At 43.6% G+C, this 25,926-nt stretch overlaps 2 protein-coding genes across 6 annotated transcripts in view; one reads left to right on the forward strand and one right to left on the reverse strand.

Moving 5' to 3' along the window:
• The window catches only part of lrba (LPS-responsive vesicle trafficking, beach and anchor containing), a 173,383-nt gene that overhangs the window by 43,519 nt on the left and 103,938 nt on the right, over positions 1-25,926 (reverse strand). For all 5 annotated transcript variants that reach the window (XM_062387882.1, XM_062387884.1, XM_062387883.1 and 2 more), the window contains 5 exons: positions 24,391-24,527; positions 4,581-4,698; positions 4,320-4,422; positions 2,765-2,880; positions 2,475-2,587 (listed from right to left, as the gene is read on the reverse strand). In XM_062387882.1, coding sequence (XP_062243866.1) covers positions 2,475-2,587; positions 2,765-2,880; positions 4,320-4,422; positions 4,581-4,698; positions 24,391-24,527 — 587 coding nt within the window. The remainder of the gene's footprint in view (positions 1-2,474; positions 2,588-2,764; positions 2,881-4,319; positions 4,423-4,580; positions 4,699-24,390; positions 24,528-25,926) is intronic.
• mab21l2 (mab-21-like 2) lies at positions 20,954-23,230 on the forward strand. The gene has a single exon (XM_062387040.1). It carries the CDS (start codon positions 21,767-21,769, stop codon positions 22,844-22,846), a length of 1,080 nt encoding a protein of 359 aa, XP_062243024.1. The 5' UTR covers positions 20,954-21,766; the 3' UTR covers positions 22,847-23,230.

Here is a 25,926-nt window from a genome sequence, read left to right on the forward strand (position 1 = left end):
AGAGAGAGAGAGAGAAACAATACAGAGAAATCAAGCAGGGTGGTGAATGATGCGGACACGTGTGAAGCTCCTGAACTTGCTGTGAAGGTCACACAACATTAGGATTCAGAGAAAGGAAACACAGAATACAAATGACTGCGAGTGGAGGAGTGGGGGGGCGGGGGGGGGTTTGATTCGGTGGGCTGCACAGCACCGCCTGCCCTTTTCCAGACACTGCAGTCTGCACGGTCCAGTGGTCGAACACTGATTTCACACACGTGTCAACAACATGAATAAAACAGATATAATAAAGATTGGCCTCCTCCCTCTGCTGCTGTTCTGCTCTCTGAGGAGAAAGAAGAACAAGGACATCAAATGATGTTGTTGTTGTTGTTCTTCTCTCTCACTCTCCTCCTCTTTCTGTTGCTCTCTGATTGTCTCTCTGTTCTCCTCCTCCTCCGTTTACCCATCTCTCTCTTCATCCCGTTAGCCCCCGGGGCTGCGAGGCCTGACTGAGCACAGAGGCTGAGCTGTCCAAACTCCGAGGCAGTGCAAAGGGAGAAGAGCAGGAGGCAGAAACCGAGGGAGGGCTGCAGTTTGTGTGGGTCTGTGCGTGTTGGTGGGGCGAGCACAACTGTCACACTTTCAGCCTACTGGGCAACATGAAGCCAGATAAACAGAGAAATTATGCGGCCTCATACCGTGGGGAAAGCTATGAAAACACAGGATGGAGACACAGAGGAGCAGATCGAAAGTGAAAGGAGCACCGGGGCGAACATCAGGGACAAGGTGTTGACTGCCGGGCTGTTTGACTCTGTATGACAGCAGTGGGAGAGGATGGACCTGTGAGTGGATGGTTCATGTGTGCTTGTGCATTCACAGTCATGTTATTTTGTACAGGGCCATAGTGTTGAACTGGGTTATAGTGCAGATCACATCTTTATACCTTCTCTATGGTTAAGTGGATATTAATAAGTATTTAAGGATCTGATCATAACAGAATTTCAAGCCTTCAAATTTCGGGGGATTTGTTTTTTCTCTGCTTTTTGCTGACAAACTCTTCATTCTCTCGAGTGCTGGAATTTTAAAGCATGAAGAGCATCAGAGAGCCAACAGAGTATGTGAGCGAGTCACACTACTGTGAATATTTTTGGTATAAAACCATCCAACCACATCTTAGCCTTGACTGTACACAGGATTAAAATCTCTAAATTTTATTTTTTTTCTTACAAAGATTTAAAACTAAAATCGTAAAATTTAAGTACATGGTACATGTATATATTTTTTCAGGTTTTTATTGATTTTCTTGTGTTCAAAATCTAATGATGACGTTCCAATCAAATCTGGTCTGATCTAAAAACAAACTAAAAGTGACAGGTCCTTATTTCATCATCCCTCAGGAGCAAGTACCAACCAGCCCAGATCAACACAGCTCTTTTCATTTATTAATCCAATTCCACTTTTGCTCTAAATACATCCTCACTGTAATCTGTTTCCTGTCCCATCACTAGATGAGTGCCTCGCCCTGCATGAACATGGACCCCCCCCGAGACCTGAACATAATGCCCTCAAGTGCAACTCTGAAATGCATTTCCTCCGACATCTCCCCTGTCCATTAACACATGCCTTTTTGTTGCCGGGGCTGATTTATTCAGTCATTTCGGTTCCAGCAGCGAGACAGTCGCTCAATCATCTCACTCTCAAACTAATCCTCTGTCCTCCCACCACTGGACACCATTACGCACAACTGAACTGCAGTCCAACTAGCGGAGCTGGCAAGCTTCGGAGTCATCAGCTTTTTCTCTGCTCGTGTAAGGGAGGGAGTCCAGGCAAGTAAATAATTGGGCGTCTACATGTAATATGGGGGAGAGTCATTTTAAGCCATTTCAGCAGTGTGAGTGTGTGTATTTATCTGCCAGGGAGCATCTCCTGGCAGGTTTCATTGTTTTATGCTCAATCACTTGAAGCCTGGAGCTACCAGGGAGTATTACTTCACTTCCTGGGTGCTGCAGAAGGTCAAACGTGAAAGCATTAAACTATGAATTTTCCGTTGTGGACAGAAAATGATTAAAATTTGCTATAACTGCAGCAGGGCAGGATTTAACTGAACCAACGTAAGTCAACAGCTTCAGATACAATGAGATATACGGTATGATGCCAACAATATACAAATCAATAGTTAAAGGTACCTAAAAAAAAACATCTATGTTAAAACTTTAAAGTAACGTTTAGTCCTCTACTTAAATACTTAAGTGGTGGAATGAGCAGGACATTGCTACACCTGTGTAAAGATAGCAATCATCCACCAGAGACTGAGGAGCTGGATCACTTAACAAAGATCAATGGCAATTACACGGCAACTAAATGGACTTTAGGTGCAACACACACATCCATATGTTCCAATGCATCTTAACTGTCCTCCCCCTCCCTCGTTGCAATTAGTAAAAAAATAGGCTCCTAAAGGACGAGGGGAGGATTTGACCCGAGTGCATTACCTTAGACAGATCTCTGAAGTTGCTGGGCAGCGTGAGGTCAAGTTCTTCGGAGTCATAGTTGGTGATAACCCACGGGAAGACCGGGTACTGGTTCAAGTCATTAAAGGTGCGACCTGGTGGAAGGAGAGAAAAATGAAAATACGAGAGTTTCCAAATAATTTCTGCTACTTTTGAGTTTGTGCGAATGTTCATCTATTAAAAGGTTTGTGCCACAGACTGCACCAACAACACAGAGGTGCGTGGTGTGTGTGTGTGTGTGTGTGTGTGTGTGTGTGTGTGTGTGTGCTCACCGGAGATGGTGTTGAGGAAGATGAGGTACTCAAAGTTGGAGATCTCCCGACGTTGCCAGCGCTGGGTCATGTTGGACGCTTTGAAAAGCTGCTTCGGTGTCGCCAGGGAGATTCGCCTACAACAGAGAGGGACTGGTATTTAAAAGAGCTGTACTGGTGACTTCTGGAAAAAAAAACGGCTTTATTAGACTTCAGCGATACAAATGTCATTCAATGAAAAATCGATTGAAGTTACAGCCTCGGTAATTAAGAAGATAAATATGCAATAAATTGGGTCGAACACAAATTTATTTGTGCACGTGCACACACATGCACACACACACACAAGGCCCCATTACATGATGTATGTTATAGGACAAAAACAAATGACCCCCAATCCAATTAAAACAAAAGAAAATGATGGAATTAATCACTGTCAGGGTGTGAGATTATAGTCATTAGGTCTGTGAAAGGTGAGAATACGACTTTCCAAACACGGGCATACCACAAGACACACTTTGTGTTCTTTAGGTTTTTAACACTGTATTGTCACTAAACAACAAGGAGCATTAATATAGCTCTTTATATCTTATGTAGATTACATCACAACTAAATACAAACATTTAGAGAGGAGTGAAAAGTATGTGAAACTGTCCAAATGTTGTTTTAAAGAGTAGGACTACATCAAGTGGAGTGAAATGTGATTGAGTGCATGTTGTGTTATGGCATTTCATGGATAGGACATGAATTTATGCTGTAGTAGCTGTAGAAACCAGTGTGATTGTGTGTGTGTGTGTGTTGTTTGTGTGTACTGAGCTGGCCTGTACAGCTGTCCTGAGGTCATACAGGCAAGGTGTCCCTGGCCTGCAAACCAGCTTGATTAATGAGCCCATTGCCTTATACACACACACACACTATCAACTACATTCACAATGACTCATTACAGGATGCACTTTTACCTCCACTGTTCTGTACCGATTGTATAGCTCCCACTATTACATTGCCATATGGATATATTGTGTTTCTTAAATTTCAAACATTTCCCAACATGAAGGATGAAACAGAAACAAATCCCTCGACATACAGATTTATATTGGATCATGTCTCGAAATTAGTCCTCTAATCTTTAGGCTGGTATTTAAACTCTTCAGATTTAACTTTAACAAATCTGCAGTCACCATGTTTGTGATTTACACACTAAAAGCAGCACAACACTTCCTGTGAATTTTCGTGCAGTCAACTTTGCGCTGGATGCCCTGATGTAGAGCAGATATAATCGGGGGGGGGGGGGGGGGGGGGGGGTTGAGCCCCGCAGGCCTACAAGCAACTATTTACTTCACACTGATGGAAATAAATAAATGAACTGAACTTTGTTTGTGTGAAGCCAATTACGTTTGGCAATTATGTAGGTGTGGAGAGAGTGGGAGGGACCAACCCATGTGTGCGCGGGACGGAAAGGGAGGGAGGGGAAGAAAATGTCTGGTCAGAGTTCTCAAATCTATTTATAACCTTAATGTTCTCTGCTCCAACATCTAGGCCCAGAAGAAGAGTGACGGTCTTTGGCTGTGTGTCTCACCTGGTCTGGGGAAGGCCGAAGTTCGTGCCCACCCCAACACGAGGAAGACTGTTGACCACCTTCTTCACGGTGGCAGCATCCGGGAAGTTGAGCATGACTGCAGCTGTAGAGAGGCACAGAGGAAAACATGGCTTTAATATGGATTATATTCATATTCTTCTATCGGTCTATGAATTCAAGCCACCGGACATAGTTTTTGAATATAGATGGAGCCAATACTGAGATCAAGCAGTTATTATGTAATTGTGGGTGCTGTCTTACTTCTGTTGGCCATGAAGATCTCCAGGGCAGTATTTTGAAGTAGGTAGCGTCTGGAAAAGATAGCCCGGATCTCTGTGAACAGCCATTTTCCATGAAGACCTTCTGTGTAGGCTAGAATCTGGAGAGACACAGAAAGAGGAAAAAACTAAATTTTAAAAAGAAACAAACCAGCCACCAACAGGAGGAGAAAGAAGGGAGGAGGACAAGAGGAGCAAACAGGAGGCTATGTTAGCTCATTTTTCAAACAGCGACGGCATGACGGCCTCAACAGGACGATTAATGTCTTATATTGATCAGCCTCAATGAAAAAGAGATTCCTTCAGCAGGAGAATGGGGCCTATTCAGCTGGAGGGAGTGAGGGAAATGCTTAGTTCACTAAAAGATAATCTATATCACAGCACACAGGGCGAGACGAACATCAGAAAATTACAGTAAATACAAGCAACAGAAACAAACAGCGTCAATTTGCAGAGATGCTCTGACGTGTCGGGGATGAGCCCATTTCATGTTAAACATCTGATTAGAGTGTTTTTCTTCTTTTCCACTGAGGTAACTGTCAGAGGGGTCACCCGATCTATGTCAGCTACAGCCCGCGATTTAAAAAATGCCTCGATGAACCGAGTTGAATCTGTCCCTGCGGAGACTGCGGTGGTTGTCAGAGTGACTTGTTCTGACGGTTGTCACCGCTCCCGACAGACCCAGATGCTCGGCTCTGCCCCCGCGAGTCGTCCTCCTCCTAATCCAGCATTTAGACTCGCTCCTAACCTATTTAGCACTGCTTTGTTAACTAGGTGCTTCTTTCCCCCTCTTCGCTGGATTCAAAGGCGCCGGCTGACAGGGGGCGTACGGGGGATATGGTGGAAAGGTAAAAGGGACACTATAGGTTTGGAGTTTGCGTTATTAAATCAGAAATATTCAAATGCGAGCTGGTAACCTGGGCTTAGTGTTAAGTTAAGGGAGCTCATTAAAGGCAGGGGACAGCAGAGCGGACCAGCTGAGACCTTTAGCTGGGGACAGCCGCTGCCTCGCTGTGTCTCCGAGGAATAAAACCTGCCCGCATCACAGACTCACTTCAAACCCTCTGGAGTTCAATTAAATGTGGATTAGTGGCTTGGAGAAGCCGGCCGCAGCTGAATCCGCCAAACTCCTATCTTCCTCCTGAACAGGGGCTCCAGACGAACACCAGTCTCCTACAGACTGCAGCAGAAGGCCCGGCACAAAGATGGTGGCTCAGCACTCATAGGGGTAAACACTACTTTTGAATGATTAAAGAAAATTATATTTTATAATACGAGCTAATATTTTTTAAAGGGGGTAGTGAAATTGTTTTGGTAAAAAATGGAAATTTAGGAACTATAGAAAAGAGGCATATTCTGATGCCCAAATCACAATTTTAAATGTTAACGTTTTGAGAAATACAATTATTCATGAAGAATTAAAGATGAAGATTGTATATGTTTAAAAAGATCTTTTTTGAGCATCTCACCTTTATTAACATGACAGTAAGCTGTAAACAGACAGAGAGCGGGGGAAGACAAAGGGCCGAGTTGGGACCGAACCTGCAGCCGCTGCAGAAGAACCTAAGCCCCTGCAGGCTTGACTACTACCACTCTAAGTAGTAGTCTTTATGCTAAGCTAGCTGGCAGCTAAAGGTAACATCAAACTTAACATACAGACTTGGGAGAGATATTTCCCAATGAACATAGTGTAGATATATATGACACGATATATGTTCCAAAAAATCTTTCATGGTAAAAACATTTCCGCATACGATGAGATTTAGTTTGATGAAAAATGAGCTGTGATCATTTTTCTCTGCTGACAGACGTGATGGTTATCAAGAGTGAAAACCCTTGAGAGATACCAGTGCATGTCATCCTCCACCAAAGAGATTTCAATCCTTCAATTGTGGATAAAAAAAATGCATCTCTTATATACTCGCTGATCAAAAAATGAAATTACTGTCGTCAGGTGTGTGATAAGTAGACGCTCGGTGAGTGACCCTTCACCTCCAAAAAGGGAGTGGTTGACCCATTTCACCCCCCCTCATAGAACTCATACTGGATGTCAAGAGGACGCCGAGGGCTGAAGTGATGGAGTTGCCGTCCGTGATTCCGCAGATAGATATGACAGAAGCAGCCAGATATCATTTTTTTCCCCTGGACCAATGAATCTTGCAGGACGCTGTAAATGGCTCTCTGTGCTTCTGAGGCCTTTTCTTTAGGAGATGAAACAGCTGAGTGGTTAGCAGGGACGGTGACAAGCCTCCGTCACGTAGACACTCGACCTGCTCTCACTACGTCTGGACAAATTACAATGGTGCTGAGGTTATTGTCCAGACCGGAGTTATGGCTGCATCAGCTTTCTTTGTGATAAATGGTGGAAGTGGATCAGTCGGGCTAAATGAGACAGAGATGCTGCAGACGCACGACACCAGACCAGGCTAGGTCTGTTTCACCTTTGAAATATTAATATCTGAATCCAAAGATCGCTCTGTTAAGAAATAATACGCTGAGATATGGGAACATCTGATAGATCTGGAGCTTACACGTCAACTCGACTGGTTCGAGTATCATGCACAGTTTTATTGATGTTTCATGTCAAGCGGAACAATATCCATGGATTCGGGGTCTGGCGAGTCCCGAGATCAATTTCAAAGCGTCACGCGAGAGGACGCAGCCAAACAGAAAACAAAGGAACCAGTCCTGATTGCCGCTGCTGTTTCCCTCAGTCTCTCCCTCCACAGCTCTCCCACCTCCTCTCTCTTTTTCTCAACCTGTTTGTGCGCCGGGCCGCTGCTCATTTCTGAAGCACTGTCGTTTGTCTCTGTCAGACGCCCAGAAGGCGGCGGAATGAAGAGGGACACATGAAGAGGGGACGGGTGACTGTGGCTACGGTGTGTAACCACAACCGCACAAACACACACACACAAAAAGCGTCACCACTGAATCTTGGAGAAGAGTCCTTTCCCTCTCTCCTTCTCTCCCTCCCTTTTTGCAAACCCAATCTCCTGCAGCAACCTTTTTCGGAAACACAGGTCAAATCAGGTGGATCACTGCGACAGATAAAAATTGAATTGAAACTACGCTGAATTAGAGAAGAGTTGGGAGAGCAACAAACCAACTATCAGCAGCGAGGTTCAAGACAGATGAGGCTTTCAAGTGCCTTGGCTGCCTGGTAGCCTGAGTGTGGGTGTGTTCTGGTGCTGATAAGACCCTTGAGCAGAAGGGGACACAAGCCACCGCCAGTTGACAAAAAAAGTGAATCCATATATTTGTCCCAAAATATGAAAAAAACGTATTTAAAGATCAATTATGTTGGAAACAAATCTTTAAAACTGTGCATAAAGAGTGTGAGATAAGGCAACAATATGCATATTTGCTTGTTCCGTGTAATGTATCCCTTGAAGGAAAATGAGGTGATTGAAGTGCAATTTGTTGCCTGTTATTAAGTATTTCCGCATGGCTGCCTCAGTAAAAGGATAATGGATGAGGGTTTTATTATTACCTTTTGGTCAAATGAAGTGGTGTGGGAGATAAGGTGATGAAATTAATGAGCGGGAGGAAGAGAGGTGATCCATCAACATCAAAACAGAGGCGAGGGACAAGCGGTGCTGGGAGAACTTGATAGAATTCATACAAAAAAAAACTAAATAGGAAAAGAAAAAAAAAAAAAAACCTGTGGACTTATCAGCATGTAGAGTCGCTGATTGCTTTTCATTCCCCAGAAGCCTTTCCACTACCCACTCCTACACATCCCACTCCACACTTACACACACGTCACTAAGTGTTTCTCACGTGCATGCAAACAATGCAGAGGTTGCAAATTCCTGACTTTTACTACTTAGACGTCCATTTTTTCCTTGTTTAAAAGGCACATGTGTGTACCACTGCATAGAGCTGCATCTGGGCTTTTCAGGATCTGGTTTTCCCTCACTGACTGACTACAGAGGAAGCTGTCTGCAATAAAAACAAGAGGGAGTTTCCAGGGGACCGAGACTTTTAATGCAGCAGCAAATGAGAAAGAAAGCCCAGACAAACACAAGCTGACATTTAAGAGCTCATCTGGTGCATCCACAAAAATATTTGATCTTATATCTCTTACAATCCAACTCCCTACTTCGCCTGGTTCCTTATCCATATTCCTGTTCGCCCCCCCCGCCCCCCCGCAGATCCTCTGTTCCAACCCGGTAAACGAGGCCTTGTCACCCCCCATCAGCAAATGAGTTCATCGGACTAACGAGCAAGCAAAGGACCTCGACCCGCTAACAAGGATCTGTTGGCTGCCGGAGCCTCTGGACCAATCAGGAGCCTCATCACCACTGACACAAAGCCTCCCCGAGCCCTCTGGAGCCAATTAAGACGGATTTTGCTTTTGCGATTGAGTGATAGCCAGAGAGAGAAAAACAAAAAAAGATGGAGAGAAGGGAGTAGGAGTACTGTAGGTATACTGGAAAGAAATAAAAACAAATGCACGGGCATATTTCAGGTTTACACTTCAACCAGGAGAGCACTGGTGTGGAGAAGCTGGGCAGCAAGTGAAACAAAAAAAAAAAAAGAAGCCATTCAAGAGGAAAACAATGGTGATCAAAAGAAGTGGGAATCATATGACCTCAAGACAGTGCAGCCACATGACTCTCGACTTTCACACTCCAGCAGTAATCCTCAAGCCTCCATGGCTCTGCACAGCGCGGCTTTATGCAACTGGCTCGAGCATTAATGTTGAACTGTGGGAGGAGTGTAGCTTTGCCAGCAGGGGAAATATGAAAACCTATAATATAAGGGTGACACGTCAAACACTTAAAACCAAAGAGTTGACTTAAAAGTCCAACACTTTAAGAAGTAACCGCCAAACTACTTAACATTATGGTATCAACATTAATGGTAATATTTTTACATGTGAAATGTTGTATCAACTGAATTTGAACATGTTTTTGAATCCTTTACCTTGTGTCTTAAACAAAATATAATACTTTAATTGGCCAGAGACTGGTTTACGCCAGGCTTTATGCTAAGCTACACAAACAAACTGCTGGCTGCACATTCATATCGAACAATTGACTAATCTTACATTCAGGACAACAATGAAAATGAGAATTATCCAAAAGGAACCACGCTTTAACGTTTATGTATAAGAAAGAAGTGAGATTGCACATGCTTCAGCATCAGTAGTCAAGACCATTTGTGTCCAGCGATATTGAGAGGGACAACTGTTTTAGCCTCATGTAACTTATTCAAGATGTAATCACTGGACACAGGTAAAGCACTATTTGCCTCGGGGGAAGTCAAACAAACTACAAGGTCACAAAATAATAAACACAACTGAGAAGCTGCGCTGGAGTGTGAGAGAATTAAAGCAAAATAAACAAGCCCAGCTTGCAGCGAGCGTAAGGCTGTGAAGCCTGAAGGCTCAGAGCATTCAGTCCCAAACGTCACCCAGTAAGAGTTAGCACTCCCTGAAGAAAGTCCCCTTTGAAAAGATCTCTGGGGCCACTTAGTCTGAATTTAGCCTAATAAGGATTAAACCCCTTTCTGGCCCTTTTCAATGTTTGCTAACTGGTTAGCCTTTTCTCCTTCCCTTTCCTTGACGGCTTAGCCCTTTTAGAGCGGGAACAAAAAGAAAGGTCCTGTGTGGATTTAGAGAAATGCTGCAGTGGTTTTGGGGGTTAATTGGTAGAGAACTGAGGACTTCAGTGCATTAACTCATTAGACATTCAGCCTTTGGGCATAAGCTATCACGGTGAAATCCTTAGAAGGGCCCTGAGATAATAGGATACCAAAGTGGCCACATGGAAACACTAATACATAAACAAGGATTTGGAAATAAGAGTTTAACACAACTCATAACCTCAGAAAATAAGTCAACGGGACATGTTTTGAATTCCAAAGTTTTAGAAACTACACACATATAGCATTTAGTAAAATATCAAAGGACATTAAACAACCTCAAATGTTTTTATTTAAATATTCAAGGTCAGCGATTCCTTTTGTAGCCCTTCACAGCTTGTGACTGGGAGCACAAAGGGCAGATTCGGTGGCTCAAATGTGATGAGGAACAAAAGAGGGATAAGGCCAGATAAATGAGGAGAAGAGGGGGCGAGAGAGGCAGCAGACGAAGAACCTCTCTGCTGTCCATGCTTTATCACAGTGCAGGTTTAAACCCCTCATCGGTAAAGTTACACCTTCAAATATTGACTGGAATCTTCTTCTGAATCAGCCAATTCATTCGGCGACAATAAAAGCCGTAAAAAATAAAGTTCAGCTCTCTATTAGGATGTAGTGGATAGAAAATGCATGCCTCACAGCAGCAGCCTCATATAAGGCCTCAGGGGCATCGCTGCACCTGTTGAGATCGGACTGAAGAGCTTAAATGGGTTCCTTGATTTGTCATGCTCATCAGTAAAACACCTGCACGTCGGGGACAAAGTGAAAAGGTGTGCATGCTTCTCATCCTCGAATCAGAAAATCAAGGAGACAGCCAAGAGCGACCGCTGAGGCACGGGAGCTGTTTGAGACTCAGTGCTATTGGCCCTCTGCTCCCTATAATCTGCCGTGGTGAAACATCAGACAGGTTAGGATTGCTGACCGACTCCTATCGCATTCTCCCCGCTCTCCCTCATTCCCCCATTTTGCTATTTAGTGATGGATAGGCCTTTTTTTCGGGGTTTGCGCGAGGCTTCGCTGAAGTAAATTCTTTTCTAATCCGGCTATTGTCACCAGCTTAAGTGGGTGTGGGGTGAAAAGTATACCCCTCTTGGGGAATTTAAGGTTGGTTGTCCGGAGTGCAAAGCAGAGGGAGAGAATGGGACTCGTATAAAAGGACCGAGCTGTGGAGACCAGGGGGAATCTGAAGGTGACTCAAATGCAGCTACAGGTTTATCAGTGGTAGGCTTTTTCAGAGCTGCAACTGCAACAGAGTAAATTTAATTTATAAGTATCTTCCGTGGTTTGGCAGCAGATAACAATTTTCACTCGTAGAAGATGAGCAGAAGAGGGTCCTCACCCAGACAGAAGGGAATCACACAGATTTTTAATTATTTATAACAATTACTATTGAAAAAACTCTCATTACCTCTGCTCTTGGGTCTCATATTAACACAGCACTTAGGGCTTAGAGCTTTAGCAGGTAATTCTAACAGCAGTTGTACCACATGTCCAAATTGAGTTTGGGGGGGGGGGGGGGACTGGTTTCAGGTAATATGCTCATTAACTTTAAATGAGCTGCAGAAAACTCAAAAAGACTAATTCACTATAGAATTGTAACTGCTTTTCTTAATGTACAACTATTTTGGAATGTGCATGTTTACTTTGGTGCATGGGCCTCTCTTGAAAAAGAGATTACAATTTCAAAAGACCTTGTTTAAATAAAGGAAAACATAAAACAATGTACTCACTATATGACAGTAGAGTTAACTTTCTCCTATGTTAAATTAGTTTTTGACAGTAAGTTTATAAAGGGTCTTGGGGTAAGGTGTGTTTTATGATGTACAGAGTGTAAATAACTGGATTTTTAGGTTACTTCATACATAGATGACTCAAAATAAGGTTTTAGACTTATTTGGTGGAGTAAGCCTCTAAAATAACTTCAGCTCAAACTTGTTAACAACAAATGTTTCAGAAACAGTAATTTTCACATCCAGTTAACACAGCTATCAAATCAAAGTCAAATATTTTCTCTCCATGTTGCTTATTTTTAATCTTCTGAAAAACGAAGAGAGAACATAATCTGTCTCTTAAAATGCAGCTGGTGACGTTGGTGAGACTGAAAAATAACCATGAAGGTGCGAAACAGTGAGTTTAAAGATTCTAAAACACCCGATAGAGGGGGACTGTTCAGTTGTTGATAATTATCTGTGGGTTGTTTAAAGGACCCTTGTTAAAAACTTTGATTAGCACAGCTTCACAGACAATTCAGTATCTATTGAAAGAGGTTCAGACATTTTACAATGTAATTTAACTTGGCCACAGCGTTTCATTAATATACAGATTGAATACGACTGTGATTGCCGGAGTGAAACTGATTTAACCTGAGCCATTAAACAAATGGAAATGAAAATCCGTGGTGCAAGAAAGAAAAGTGCATCATGTTTTTTTCTTGAGGTGTTGAGTTAACAGGATGAATAACTAGCAGCTTGAAGAAGTCGCCAACACCAAATAAAAACCCATTCATCTTCCAGGTTTAACTCTGGAGTATGAATGATAATCTAGGTTTGAGAGTGGTTTTGTATTCACGCTGCATCTTTAATCTACAGTCTTTCTGCTGCGGATCCGGAGGAAGAGCTCTGTTGTGCTGATGTCGGCTGGAAACGAGCCGTGGATGAGTATGTCATCTGCAGAATGTCCCTGTGGAGGTGCCATTTCAAACCAGACTGGATGGGTCATTAACCATAATGGCTATAGAGGCACCAGAATTCTGCAATGTTACATTCTGCTCTCCAGCACATCACATGTCTTTACACACGGTACTCATCAATGCCATCCGCTTGCTTCGTGAAAATAAAAACAGCGGCGTAGAATTCTTCCTTCAAGGAATTATACGCTATAATTAATATCATGACCCAGTCGAACATGTTCCTTTGTATTTATGAGATATGAAAAATACAGATGAAAAGAAGCCGGAGAACTGATGGTGACTCGAAGTCTATGACATATGGGTCTAGTTTTATCATCTGAATTGCAGCACAGGCCTTCCTGACAAAGCAGGACCACATTTACAATTCCGATTTCAAATATGCTGCGCTGGACATCGATCCTTCAATCGCAGCCGAGCATCTCTCTGACCTCAGCTGAATAACGGAGGCTCTGGTGAACAGCAGGTACACAGGTGCTGATTGTAATATCAGTAGCCTACCAGGCAGACTGGCATCCATAAACAGGCCTATCCATCAGGCTGGTGTGTTGCATTTGACACGTGTGTCAGAGGCGGACGAAGAGAATAAATGATGGAGAGGGGGGATCAATCAAAGGAAGGGAGGGGAGGCACCTGCCCCCTGACTGGCCCAGTCAAGCCCAGAGATGGAGCATGATGGAGGGGCTAGGCTCAGGTGCAAGGAGGGGGCAGCAGCTCTTTGTCTGGAGGTGTTTGGTTAAGTGTGAGCCAGGTCGCAGCCACAGTGGTCTGTGGTTTGGTCAAGGTCCAAAGTCAGGTCACATACAGGAAGCTGGAGAGGGGCAGAGCATGTTCATTTGGGATGGGGTAGTTGTTTGTGTGTGTGTGCGTGTGTGTGTGTGTGTGTTAGGGGAAAGCAATTGGAAGGGAGACATTAGTCATCATTAGGGGTGGCGATGACACTGTCGCTAATGTTTTGTATGTGATTACCAATGTGGCAACCATCTTTCCTCAACCTGTCCTACCTGGTTACCACTCACCACAGGAATTCATCAGCCTGCTGTGTCTCAACGGCTCAAATCGTCTCAAGGGAAAAACTAAGATTCAAAGTCTCATACTAAGAATAAACTATTGGAATTAATATTAGATTTTAACATCACCCAGAATTAAGAGCTTTGCTAGTTGTTATGGGAGACTGCTAAAATCACAAAGCATGGTGCTAGAGAAGAATAAAAAAAATAAAAAAAGATTTTCTTAATGACATTGCTATTGTTTGGCAAGTATACAAAACCATATTGACTGAGCAAGTTAGCGAGCAAATTTTTGTTTTATCTCATCCAAATACAAAATACCTTTTTTTGTAACGTGGTTAGTAAGATATTATGCTTATAATCTAAAGTTTTGAACATATTAGGCATTGTCAGTGAAAACCACAAAATGTCAACCCTTGTGGTGATGCTTCCGAAAACAGTTGCCCAAAAGAAACCCAATTCATCCCCCAAGGAGCTTGAATGTCTGAACTTAATTTCATGACAATTAATCCAAGAGTTGTTCAGGAGTGTTACTCAGAACAAATTAAATAGCTAAGGATCACCAATCTCAGAAGGATTAACATTTTTTGGAGACCAACATTTTGACCATCTGACCGACAAATCAATATTACCATCCTCAAGATACTGGGCTTGAATGTGAAAAAAAAATACCAAAGAAATACTAAGAAATAAACCTCTTAAATTCTGTTACTATAAGGCCCTTGATCTCATGGTCTTGACACTGGCCATAATCAAAAAATGTCAGCATGAGTGGAAGAGATATGGGCTGTGAGCAAAAGTAGGAGCCGGTATCTTTAGATGCTTTGAAGCTCATCCTTAACGAGTCTTCTTTCATGATTCTTAAACACCCCACATCTGGTGAGGGGACCGCCGACTTTATCCGTACAGCATGAGTTCATAAACCCCTCCGACAACTGGAGAGACTACATAACAACCATATCGATGTGTTTTGAGGCTCAAAGGGGAGAGGAACCAGAAGTGGAGTGTACTTTGCGTGAGAGGCAGAAGAAGTAAAAGGACACTAAAGACAGTAACAAGGCTTTACTGTCCTACTGGGAAACAGAAATACACTTCAGGAAGCTTTAAACATTTATTTGGCCTTATCTCCTCTAATTGGCTTAAATCATCCGTAATTGTTTGCACGTGTCTTTATGGCGAGCAGCTCCCAAGGTCCGGACAGAGACTCGCCATGAGCCGCCAGGCAGAGCTAGAGAAGCAGTGTGATAATAATTGGGTTTACTGATGACTGGATGAGCCAAAGTGCCACGTGAGCGAGAGTTTGAGATAAAGCTGAACCTGGACGTTGAAGATTCGAGGACGCGGGACATACCGAAAGGGGCAGATAGCGGCTGTGGTGCTAACAAGTCTCGTGTCTGGTAAGGAAACACTTTACATCCTCGAGGTGCTATGATCTCTGTACCTGGAAAGCAGGGAGGCTCGGACAGTGCAAGAGTGAGGGAATGAAAAGGAGGAAGGTCATCCCAGCCCATCACTCTGCTAGCTGTTGTTGTAGTGCGCCCCGAACGATTTATTGACCATCCCAGGATGTACTCTGTCAGAGCAGACGAGGGGAGTGGAGGCAATGGGTGGCGCAACCGCAGAGGCAGGGAGCACGGAAGGCCAATATGAATGAGTGAGAGTGAGGGAATCCGTTTCCTTGGGCTCATTGATAATGACATACCTGCTTGGGCTGTCCATTGGTCCTATGGCACACACTACTTAGGCTCTAACTGGAAAATCAATAGGCTCCTCTCGCAGAGACCTCTTGCTGCCACGGCTCTTTGTGATTGGCAGCTGCAGCCGAAGGTCGTCCCTGGTGACCATGAGAGTTTGGCGGAGCGAGCAGGAGGACGGGGGGAGGGGGGGTGCAGCCCCAGCAGTTTGACACTTTAGGGAAAGCTTAACGATATGAAACTGGTCGCTACATAGAACCAGGGTCTTTTCTTTCTTTTGACTAAGTGACCAACCATTCGTCCACTCCAGTGAACCCCGGGTAGCCGTCGCCACCCCACTAATTAGAGGTACCAGTGCCTTCTAAATTGGGGGGGGGGAGGAGTAATCATTGCATAGCCTTGGACATTGACCTTTGGACAAAATGAACTGGCATTTTCTTTCCACCAGACTTTTCTGCTTGGTCTTTGAAACCTTTTGGAAACACAGCATGGGTATCTGATGGATTGAGGACAAACACCACAGCCCTACAGAGGGACTGGTCAGTCAGTGGTCAGATGAGGGACGTGTTCCATTGATCGATGCTCTCAAAATGATATAGTGTTTACAGTTAACGTCATCAGGGAGTGTGACTCATTTCATTTGGCCATGTCGACACCGTCAGCCCCCGTGTTTGTGTTCTGTCCATCTGCCGAGAACTGAACACCCATTGCAAGAATGTAGAACGTGGAGGCCGGTGTTGTGCCAAGTTAACACCGACTGATGGTGCTATCAGCAGCCGGGCAGGATAGATACACTGGCACGGAAAGATTTCATTATGTGAGGTACGACCAAGACACCGACTTTATGTATGAAGAATAGGGAATGAAGACTCACGCAATATGTCTGAATGATAATTTCATTCACATCTGCATCCTAAATACTTAGTGTTTCTTTAGCATGCAAGTTCACACAATATATCATTGTTGACAGTGCAAACTTTATGTTGCAGGTACAGAAATATCGTTTTGTAAAGCCAGACAGTTGCAGTTGTTAGATAATCCCAATTTTCCGAGATGACATACATAATCTTTACATTTTATAATTTCACAAAATGACAAATATATACGTCTTCCAAAGATTAAATACTTTTTTTACAGCTGTCACATGTAACTTTGTGTCCATCAGAACTACACTCCATAAATAAGACTATGATCCCCCGAACAGTATTTTGAATACTATATTTTAATTTTTTACATGGTTAATGTACCACATACTCAAACAATCTCACATAGGATTATTAAATTGTTTTTTATGCCAGAGGAATAATGTATAATACCCTCAGAATGTTATACGGCTCTAAGGGAGGGATACAAATATCACCCAATCAGGTTTTCGCAGACATTTCCTTCAACCAATCTGCTGTAAGTGAAGTGAATTTCACTTCCTCATTCATGCAATAGTAGCAGTCTCCAGGAGTGGCTCTGCAACGATGACTCCACATGCAATATTAATGATTTGTGCCGAAACACAGACAGGGCTCTCCTTAACACACACACACAGGCAAACACACATCTGCTCTGTGACTTCATCAGTTCTTCTATCTGCCGAGCAGATGCAGGGGCCTGCCAGGCAATTAGTTGCCTGCGATGATTTTCTTTGAGTCCTCTATGGAGGCAGCAGCTGCGTCCACCCGGGTTCGGGAGACAGCGAGAAAATGTGTGAACACGAGCATCAAAAAGGTACTCGGCTCACATGTGTGCAGATGTTGGTCTTTGTGCACATGTGCATGTCGGTGTGTGTTGTGAGGCAGCGAGCCACTTTCCCTGCAGCTATCATGTTTCCAGAGGGAGGAAAAAAGGGGGGAGAAAAAAGGAGCACTACAGAGCCACGCCGAGCCTTGACATCCCCCCCTCCCTTATCACTCACTTAGAAGTAAAAAGCGCAATAACTCCAACAGACACGAGGAAGAAACTTTTGTGCATCCTGTTGCAAAACAAAGACATTTTCTCCGACTGCTGTCTTCAAAAAGACGCCTGAACGTTCAGAGACGTCTTTGCCTGAACCGTTTTTGACTGTGTGTGTGCTTCTGTCGTAAAGGAACACAAATGTAAAGGCAGTCTGTGGAGTATACTGTTAACTGGTACTTCAGATTGAAGACTCAACAAGTAGATGAGCCAAAAAATTTTTTTAAGACATTCAATAAAGTAGCTCCTTACCAAATCTACTTAAAATAAATGGCCAAGACAAATGATGTCTGAGAGGTTGTTCTGCTATTTGTAAACTATGTAATAATTATAGTATCCTGTAAACAGTACAGAGGAGAGTAAAGGAGAATAAGGCTGAGACAGTGGGAAAGAAAGACAGAGCGAGGACAGAAGTGGAGAGGGGGGAAAAAAAGGAGAAGCAATGAGGTTACTCATCAGCTGGCAGAGATTTGCAGCAGGCATGGACACTGTTTTGTGCTGGTGAGGGGGATCAGTGTGGAGTCGTCACACAGGCTGTGATCAAAGAGCTCCCTGACAGGCTCCTGATCTTCTCTCCAGTCGAGTGTAGACCAGGGGGAAACTCTTTAGGAACCACAGATAATTCTGAATGTTCACGGGACATAAAGGGCACACAGAAGTAGCAAGCAGGGACGGACGAGAAGTGATTGAGTGACAATCTGTTGGCCCCTTTCCTTAGATTTATACATTGCACTGAAACTGCTGCACAATACAAAGTAAAGTAGAAATAATCGCAGCGCTAATAAAGGTTAATGCTAAAAACGAGGCTCCTAAAGTTGTTGCTAGCTGCGTGGGCAGTGTGTTGAACATTATGTACACAGAATGCCCACAAGGTGAATGCTCATATTGTGATTTAGGGTTAACCTTTCCACATCAACCGCCAAAATAAAGCAATTTAATAAAAATTCAATTGACTTACAACAACTTACAATACAATTAAAATTAAAAACAGTTGCAGAATGCGGTTTGATAAGAGAGAGAGATTCCTAACGTTGTTCTAAAAGCTTTGGGTTGTCATATATTTTACAAAGCTACAGTTAGAATGCCCTTCATAATATTTGGACACTTGCTCTCCAAGTAGGGTCGATTAATCTCTGGAGCTGTGAGCTTGAAAATAAACAGTCACCATGCAATCATCAGCCAGACTCTTTTTTTTTTTTTATCCTCATTTACTTCTCTCAGCTTCTATCTATTCCCAAATTCCACAGCCACATTAGTATAAGTATCACTTTGCTTGAATATGATGTGAAGGGAAGGAATGTCAACACTCAGTTTTAACGCTCAGTTTTGATTTCATAATAAATCAAGGGTTGCCAAGTCAACTGTTGCTTTTCTCTCGCCAGAGTTTCTCCACTCTGTTGGTTCTCAGAGGAATCTCTGGATGTACATAGTGGGTTCATTTTGCAGCTTAGGCATCAAATGCAAATGTCGTGACTCACCAGCAATTGGAACATACTAATCTGTCCTCTTGAATCCTTTGTTAATCCATTTAATGATGATTAAGTAATCCATTAATTTGCCACTAATCCTCTCGACTGTGAACAAAGTTAATTTAACTGAGGTACTACGCCGTGATTTATAACCAACTGTGCACAAGATTTAACCAAGAATCCTGAATAAAATAATAAGTATCTTGCAGCATTTGGCCAATACATTAATAATATATATGCCGTTTGTGATTCTTATGTACAGTTAAATCTGTGTGTGTTAACTTGTGCATTTAGATTTTTGAAAAGAGCTTTATTTGTTACGTTGAGTTGAGCTCAAATACCAAACAGGACACTTTCACTTCAAATCAAACTAAATAACAAATTCATAGAATTTAATTGGAGTTTCTTCAGACTCCCTAAAGGCTCATTGGTGGAAAAAGGCTTCTTGATGAACTCCAGAGGAATTGGGCAACTACAGCAGGGCTATTAATCTTCTATTAACCTTTTTCTGATGTTTATGTTTTAAGCTTATTTCAGAATCCAGTGCAAAGTCGGTCACTTCATAAATGTGTTTCTGGAATTCATTAATAAACCAAAGTAGTTTTAAACATTTGATCTGAACTAAACATAAGAATATGAAACTGTTCTTTTTTTTTACTCTTTGAAACAACATAAAGATTATGCATCTTAAGGAAGTGAAAATATCATATAGACATTTTTCACTCTATGCATCTTAAGTTCAACTATTGGCCTTATTGTCTGAGAGAACTTTTACATTAAGACCTTCACTAAAACAAAACAGTCAGATTACTAGTGTAATTAATTCACTGAAATTAATGAAATGATTGGAATATACTTGTCTCCATGAATAAATTGCTCTGGTGAAAGACTTTCTGTTCAGAAAAGAGTTTTAAAAGTTTGAAGATTTAAGTTAAAACACGTATTGAGTTGATTCACAAAAGCTTTCAAAGACGTTCGACCAGACGGTCGCGGAAAAAGGCGCAGTTAGGTGAATGTTTACGCAAATGACCGTCACCTCATTAACGGGACTTGCAGACACGCGGAGTAGTGACGATAAAAAAAAAAAAGAAATTACACGGATCTATTTTTTTTTACGCAGAATGGTGTTTTTCCATCATGCTGAGAAAATCTAAAGGTGTCCCACACTCCTGCCTCTTGTCTGCGTGGGGGGACAAAAAGAGGAGTAATGGCTTCTTTAGTCCTCAACGTGAAGTCCGGGTGACAAGATGCCTTCAATTACAACCTCACTGAGCCTCATGCGTAAATTATTCAGCATGGACAAGATTCACGGTGATAGAGCCACAGGCGAATTAACGTGTGTTTTTATTTATTTTTTTCAGATTGAAGCCAAAGTCAATCGTTTTACGTCAGCTCCTGTGTTTGGATATTAAAATATTGCAAAATATCAAAACACTTCCAATAAATTGACCAGTTTGAAGGAGGATGAGTGCAGTTGGGACCACGGGTTTTTCTAAGTCTGCAGCTGCAGGTGCACACGAAGAATGAACTGTGTTTACTGGTTAGGCAATAAACAATGACGCAAAAAGTATTTAATGTGTATTAAGAATTAATTAAAATCGCTTGGAAAATAGAATAAAGAGGAATGTCAGTGGATATCGAAGGAAGACAGTAGGAAAACAAGAAAGACATAAAAGGCTTACATATTTTTTTCACTTTTCATTTAATTTACAAACTGTGTGATTCGCTTAGAAATCTGGATCAGAAAAAGTTAAATTCGTATAAACACACAGGTTTTTAAGATTGAAGCCAACACGCGTCATTGATTTATTTTTATACGGAAACCAGGGCAAACCGAGAGTTACACGTTGTCAAAATAAAACATCTATAATTACTGAGCCTTGCAAATAACAACAAAGATGCACAGACGTGCTAGAGAGAGAAGCAGAAGCAGGAGACTTATCTGCAGAAGTCTCTAAAGTTAAAGGCTGTCACTCACACTGTCTCTACAACAATCCTCAACACGCACCAGGAGAACCTGGAGGTAAAGAGAGACGCACAAAAAAAACAAAAATGCTTTACTGCAGCCCGAGAGGACGCTGGCATTAGCCCGTGAAAAGGTTTGTGTTTCCCTGCGTGGACCCGGGGAGCAGCAGGCAGCTCCGCGCGCCCAGACGCTGCCGCTGCGGCTGCACCGGAGATCTCCTGCAGGAGCCCCCGCGTCCGCCCCGGGAGCCTCTGATTGGCTGCGCGCACTGACAGCTCCGCACATGATTGCAGGAGGAGAAGCCCGACCCCCTTCCACTCGTCCTAGAGGAGCCATTCATAAACTACACGAGTCCGGCTCACAGCTGAGTGTGGACGAGAAAGTGAGCAGGGGCCGCAAGAGCAAGGAGGATAGAGTGAGAAGAGATGAGTGGTCACAGATGCTGTTCGAGCCTTTAGCGCCTGCAGCCCGGGACACGGATCATTACGCACCCGCTGAATATGAATCGACCTAGCCGTGCTGGAAGAGCTCAGTCCCACTGATATTTAGCTGTTGCGTCGCATCCCTATCCGTTTCCTCCTCCTCACACTGACGTCCATCCGCTGCAAAGGCAGGAACAGAAAAAGAAAAAAAAAACTTTTGATTACTCATTTTTCCTGCACGGGGAAGCGTCTGCCTCTGGCTTAACCGGTAAGCATTGGATCCGTCAACTTACTGCGACTCCCCGGTGTACAGCCCGGACCTCTGCCCGAACATGATAGCGACGCAGGCGAAGCTGGTTTACCAGCTCAACAAATATCACAACGAGCGATGCCAAGCTCGCAAAGCGGCCATTGCGAAGACCATACGAGAGGTCTGTAAAGTGGTGTCGGATGTCCTGAAGGAAGTGGAGGTGCAGGAGCCCCGCTTCATCAGCTCCCTCAGCGAGATAGACGCGCGCTTCGAGGGGATGGAGGTCATCTCGCCCAACGAGTTCGAGGTGGTGCTGTACCTCAACCAGATGGGGGTCTTCAACTTCGTGGACGACGGCTCCTTGCCCGGCTGCGCGGTGCTGAAGCTGAGCGACGGCCGCAAAAGGAGCATGTCGCTGTGGGTCGAGTTCATCACCGCCTCCGGGTACCTCTCCGCCAGGAAGATCCGCTCCAGGTTTCAGACCCTGGTGGCGCAGGCCGTGGATAAGTGCAGCTACCGCGACGTGGTGAAGATGGTAGCGGACACCAGCGAGGTCAGACTACGGATCAGGGAGAGGTATGTGGTGCAGATCACCCCCGCGTTCAAGTGCACAGGGATTTGGCCTAGAAGCGCCGCTCAGTGGCCCATGCCCCACATCCCCTGGCCCGGTCCGAACCGGGTAGCAGAGGTCAAAGCCGAGGGGTTCAACCTCCTCTCCAAAGAGTGCTACTCGTTAACGGGGAAGCAGAGCTCTGCAGAGAGCGACGCGTGGGTCCTGCAGTTCAGCGAGGCCGAGAACAGGCTGCTGATGGCCGGCTGCAGGAAGAAGTCTCTGTCCATCCTGAAGACCCTGAGGGACCGTCACCTGGAGCTGCCCGGTATGCCCCTCAACAACTACCACATGAAGACCCTGCTGCTGTACGAGTGCGAGAAACACCCGAGAGAGACCGACTGGGACGAGTCCTGCCTCGGAGACCGACTGAACGGCATCCTGCTGCAGCTCATATCCTGTCTGCAGTGCCGCAGATGTCCCCACTACTTCTTGCCAAACTTGGACTTGTTTCAGGGAAAGCCTCACTCAGCCCTGGAGGCTGCTGCGAAGCAGACATGGAGACTAGCGAGAGAAATCCTCACCAACGCCAAAAGTTTGGACAAATTATAGAGCGATTGTGGAGAAAAGAGCCGAGAGACATTTTGGGATAAAACTTCAGAGAAGGACAAAGATGATTCTCCAAGCAATGTGAAAAAAAAACCAACAAAAATTCAGAAACAAAATAATGCAGAATGCAAACATCAACAGACCCCCCTTTTTACGAAAAAGAAAATGGATGAATTGGGCCACTGCCAGAGAGAAGGTGAAGGTACATTTTCAGATAAATGTAAGAACTTTTTAGTTGTCTTCTTTAAATGTTTTCACAAAGTGAAGAAACGTTTATTTAAATATATGCACAAAAAATCGTTAAGTGAAAGAATAAAAAATGTAGCGTGCCAAGTTCCATTTTTTCATTATGTGACTTTAAGGAAAAAAAAGAAATGTTAATAAAAATGTTGCAAATTAACTTACAACTTGGCCTCGTGTCTTGACGTGTTGTGACAGGTGAGGGCAAAGACGGAGCATTTTATTTTGTTATTGTCCAACGGATAAAATCACTTATTTACTTGTTTTCCAAAGAGAAAATAAAAATGTAAACAGTAGGAAAGAAGCACATTTTTTAAAGGAGGAATGTGCACAGCCGACTTCAGGCCGTTTGTTATTTTAACAGTGCGTCACGGGCTCAAAAGGATTTTAGAAGGAGTGTAAATCAGACGACTCATGTTAATATACGGGAGCATCTCTGATGTGTTTTAAGAGGCCTCAGGTAAAGCGAAGCCCTCGTCTGATTAATGCGGTAGAAACCAGATAATACACTTTATCTTACACACGACAACTCCACATTCTAACTTTATTCCATACGACATAAAAAAAAAAAAAAAAAAATCACATTCAAATAACTTCTGAAGGAAATTGAAAAAGCCCATTTTCGCACACGTTAAAATCCTGGAGCGTTCAGGTGCAACAACCAACTGTAGGTCAACAGACCTCTGCAGTCAACATGGAGTTCACTACTGACAGTGATTTAACCAGAGCACAACAATTGTGCGTAATTTAATTTGTGTGAACTGCTTACAGTGAAACACATTTGCTGCAGAGTGAAAAATTATCAAGAAGGCCCGATACATTTTATTTTGCCAATTTAACTAATTATTAGAAAAAAAGCTGTAATTTCGTGCAACACACCACAAAAACAATAAGTGTAATTCCCGTTGTTTTATATTAACTTTCCCCATTATAAATTTAGAAGAATGCAAACCAATTTCACGTTCAGTGAAAATATTGTAACAAAATAAATATATTCTGACATCACGCCTCAGTAACATCCCCCCCACACGTGAATTCAAACTCAGCCATATTTTAACTTCAACCACAGCCTGACAAGATATTGAATCCTCTACAAACTTAGAAGCAAAACCAATACTATAAATGCTTCAAATATTTTTAATATATATATATATATTGCATTATTATAGATAGGCCTCTAACACGTGCTCCATTCAAACATGAAATGTGCATGTAGCCTCCCCATGCACGGTAGGAGGAGGGGAGGGGGGGGGGGCTGTTGTTAAGTGACAGTTTGGGACGTGATCATTGGAGCTCGGGTCTCTTACCTTAGGATCGATGGCCTTGAAGCTGGGGTCGTCCTCCTCCACCTCGAAGTAGAGCTCGGAGGCGGTGATGGACAGGGTGCCTTTCACCACCGCGGCCGGAGCCACCAGCTGAGCGCCGGTGCTCAAGTTTACTGAGCCTGGAAGAGTCACACACACACACACATACACACACACACACACACACACACACACATATATAGAAGCCGGTTCAACCAAAACAAGCCCTTCTCCGTGGAGGGGGAAATATAGTGGCTTTAAAACACTGCAAAGGATGATCAGCTTTAAAAACACACTGTGCGCCGTCACCCTGGTGTCACGTGGATAACTTTACGCACGAAATGTTCCAGCAATTTGAGCGTATTTTTTAAGTATGGCTTGTATCTCAACAGATTTGAGAGATTGTTTAAATAATTAAATAATTCGGCTACTTCACAAACTGCACAGTGTGTAGTATCCCCCCCCCCCCCCCCCCCCCTTAAAGTAATGCGCAATTATGTCTGAGTTCAGGATAAGCTAATAAACATAGGAACTGTAAATGACTGCACATCCCGATGGCTACTAAAATAAAACAAGCTAGTTTGGGTCTATAATACTCAAAATAAATATCGTAAAACTTTAAGACATAATTGTCAAAAAATCGGTATGTCCGTCAGAATCAATTGATCCTAAACTCTGTTTAATCTTTCATCAATCTTAATTTATGCCAGAATGACAATGCGAGGCCGGCTCAGGGGAGCTGTGGGTGGAAGCCCGGCCCGGCTCGGCACATACGAGCCATTGTGTTTGCAGATGTTGCAGCGGGGAGACGAGGCTCGGGAGCCGGGCTCTGATTTCCCCCAGCTCCCTCCTAGCTCCAGCGCGCGGACGGAGTAAACACACAGATATATATTCATGCCTCCGCCTCGCCTCAACCCCGCGAGTACTGACATGTTATCCGTGGGTTGAAATAACAGTTTTATTCAAAGACATTCAATTAGCCTCCACCTGAAGCAGACAGCTGCTTAAGAGGAGAGGCTCAGCGTCTCCCAACAAAACCCCCCCAACTCAATTCCCACAGTACACACACACACACACACTTCACTTTATTAAACAGGATTCAACGTTTAATCCCGTTGTCAGCCACAGTTGCGTTATTCTAATAGCAGCTTGAGCCTCATTAATGCGTCTCAGTCCGCAGAGCGTTGTCACTGCTCGTGGGGAAACGCGGATTACGCAGCAATCCGATTAGCGGACTATATGATATTTAATTAAAATGATTTAAACAAGAAACGCAACAAAGGATCCGCAGCATCTTGAGGTGGATAACATTTCATGTGAGGCTGTACTGCAGCTGCATGATCAGGCTCGTGCACATGGGGGTGGGTGGGGGTGGGGGGGATTTTTATTCAGGCAATGGTGCTTTTCTTAAATCAGATAATGTCCCATTTCTGGGTGAGCAGTATCCTGGGATAAACTCTGCTACTGCTGGGTTTAGAAAAAAATGTTTACAGAGTTGCTACTCAGGCCTGTGTGTATGAGTGTGTGTGTGTGTGTAGC

This window comes from Platichthys flesus, chromosome 5 (genome assembly GCF_949316205.1).
Source record: "Platichthys flesus chromosome 5, fPlaFle2.1, whole genome shotgun sequence".
In the NCBI taxonomy this organism is placed as follows: Eukaryota; Metazoa; Chordata; class Actinopteri; order Pleuronectiformes; family Pleuronectidae; genus Platichthys; species Platichthys flesus.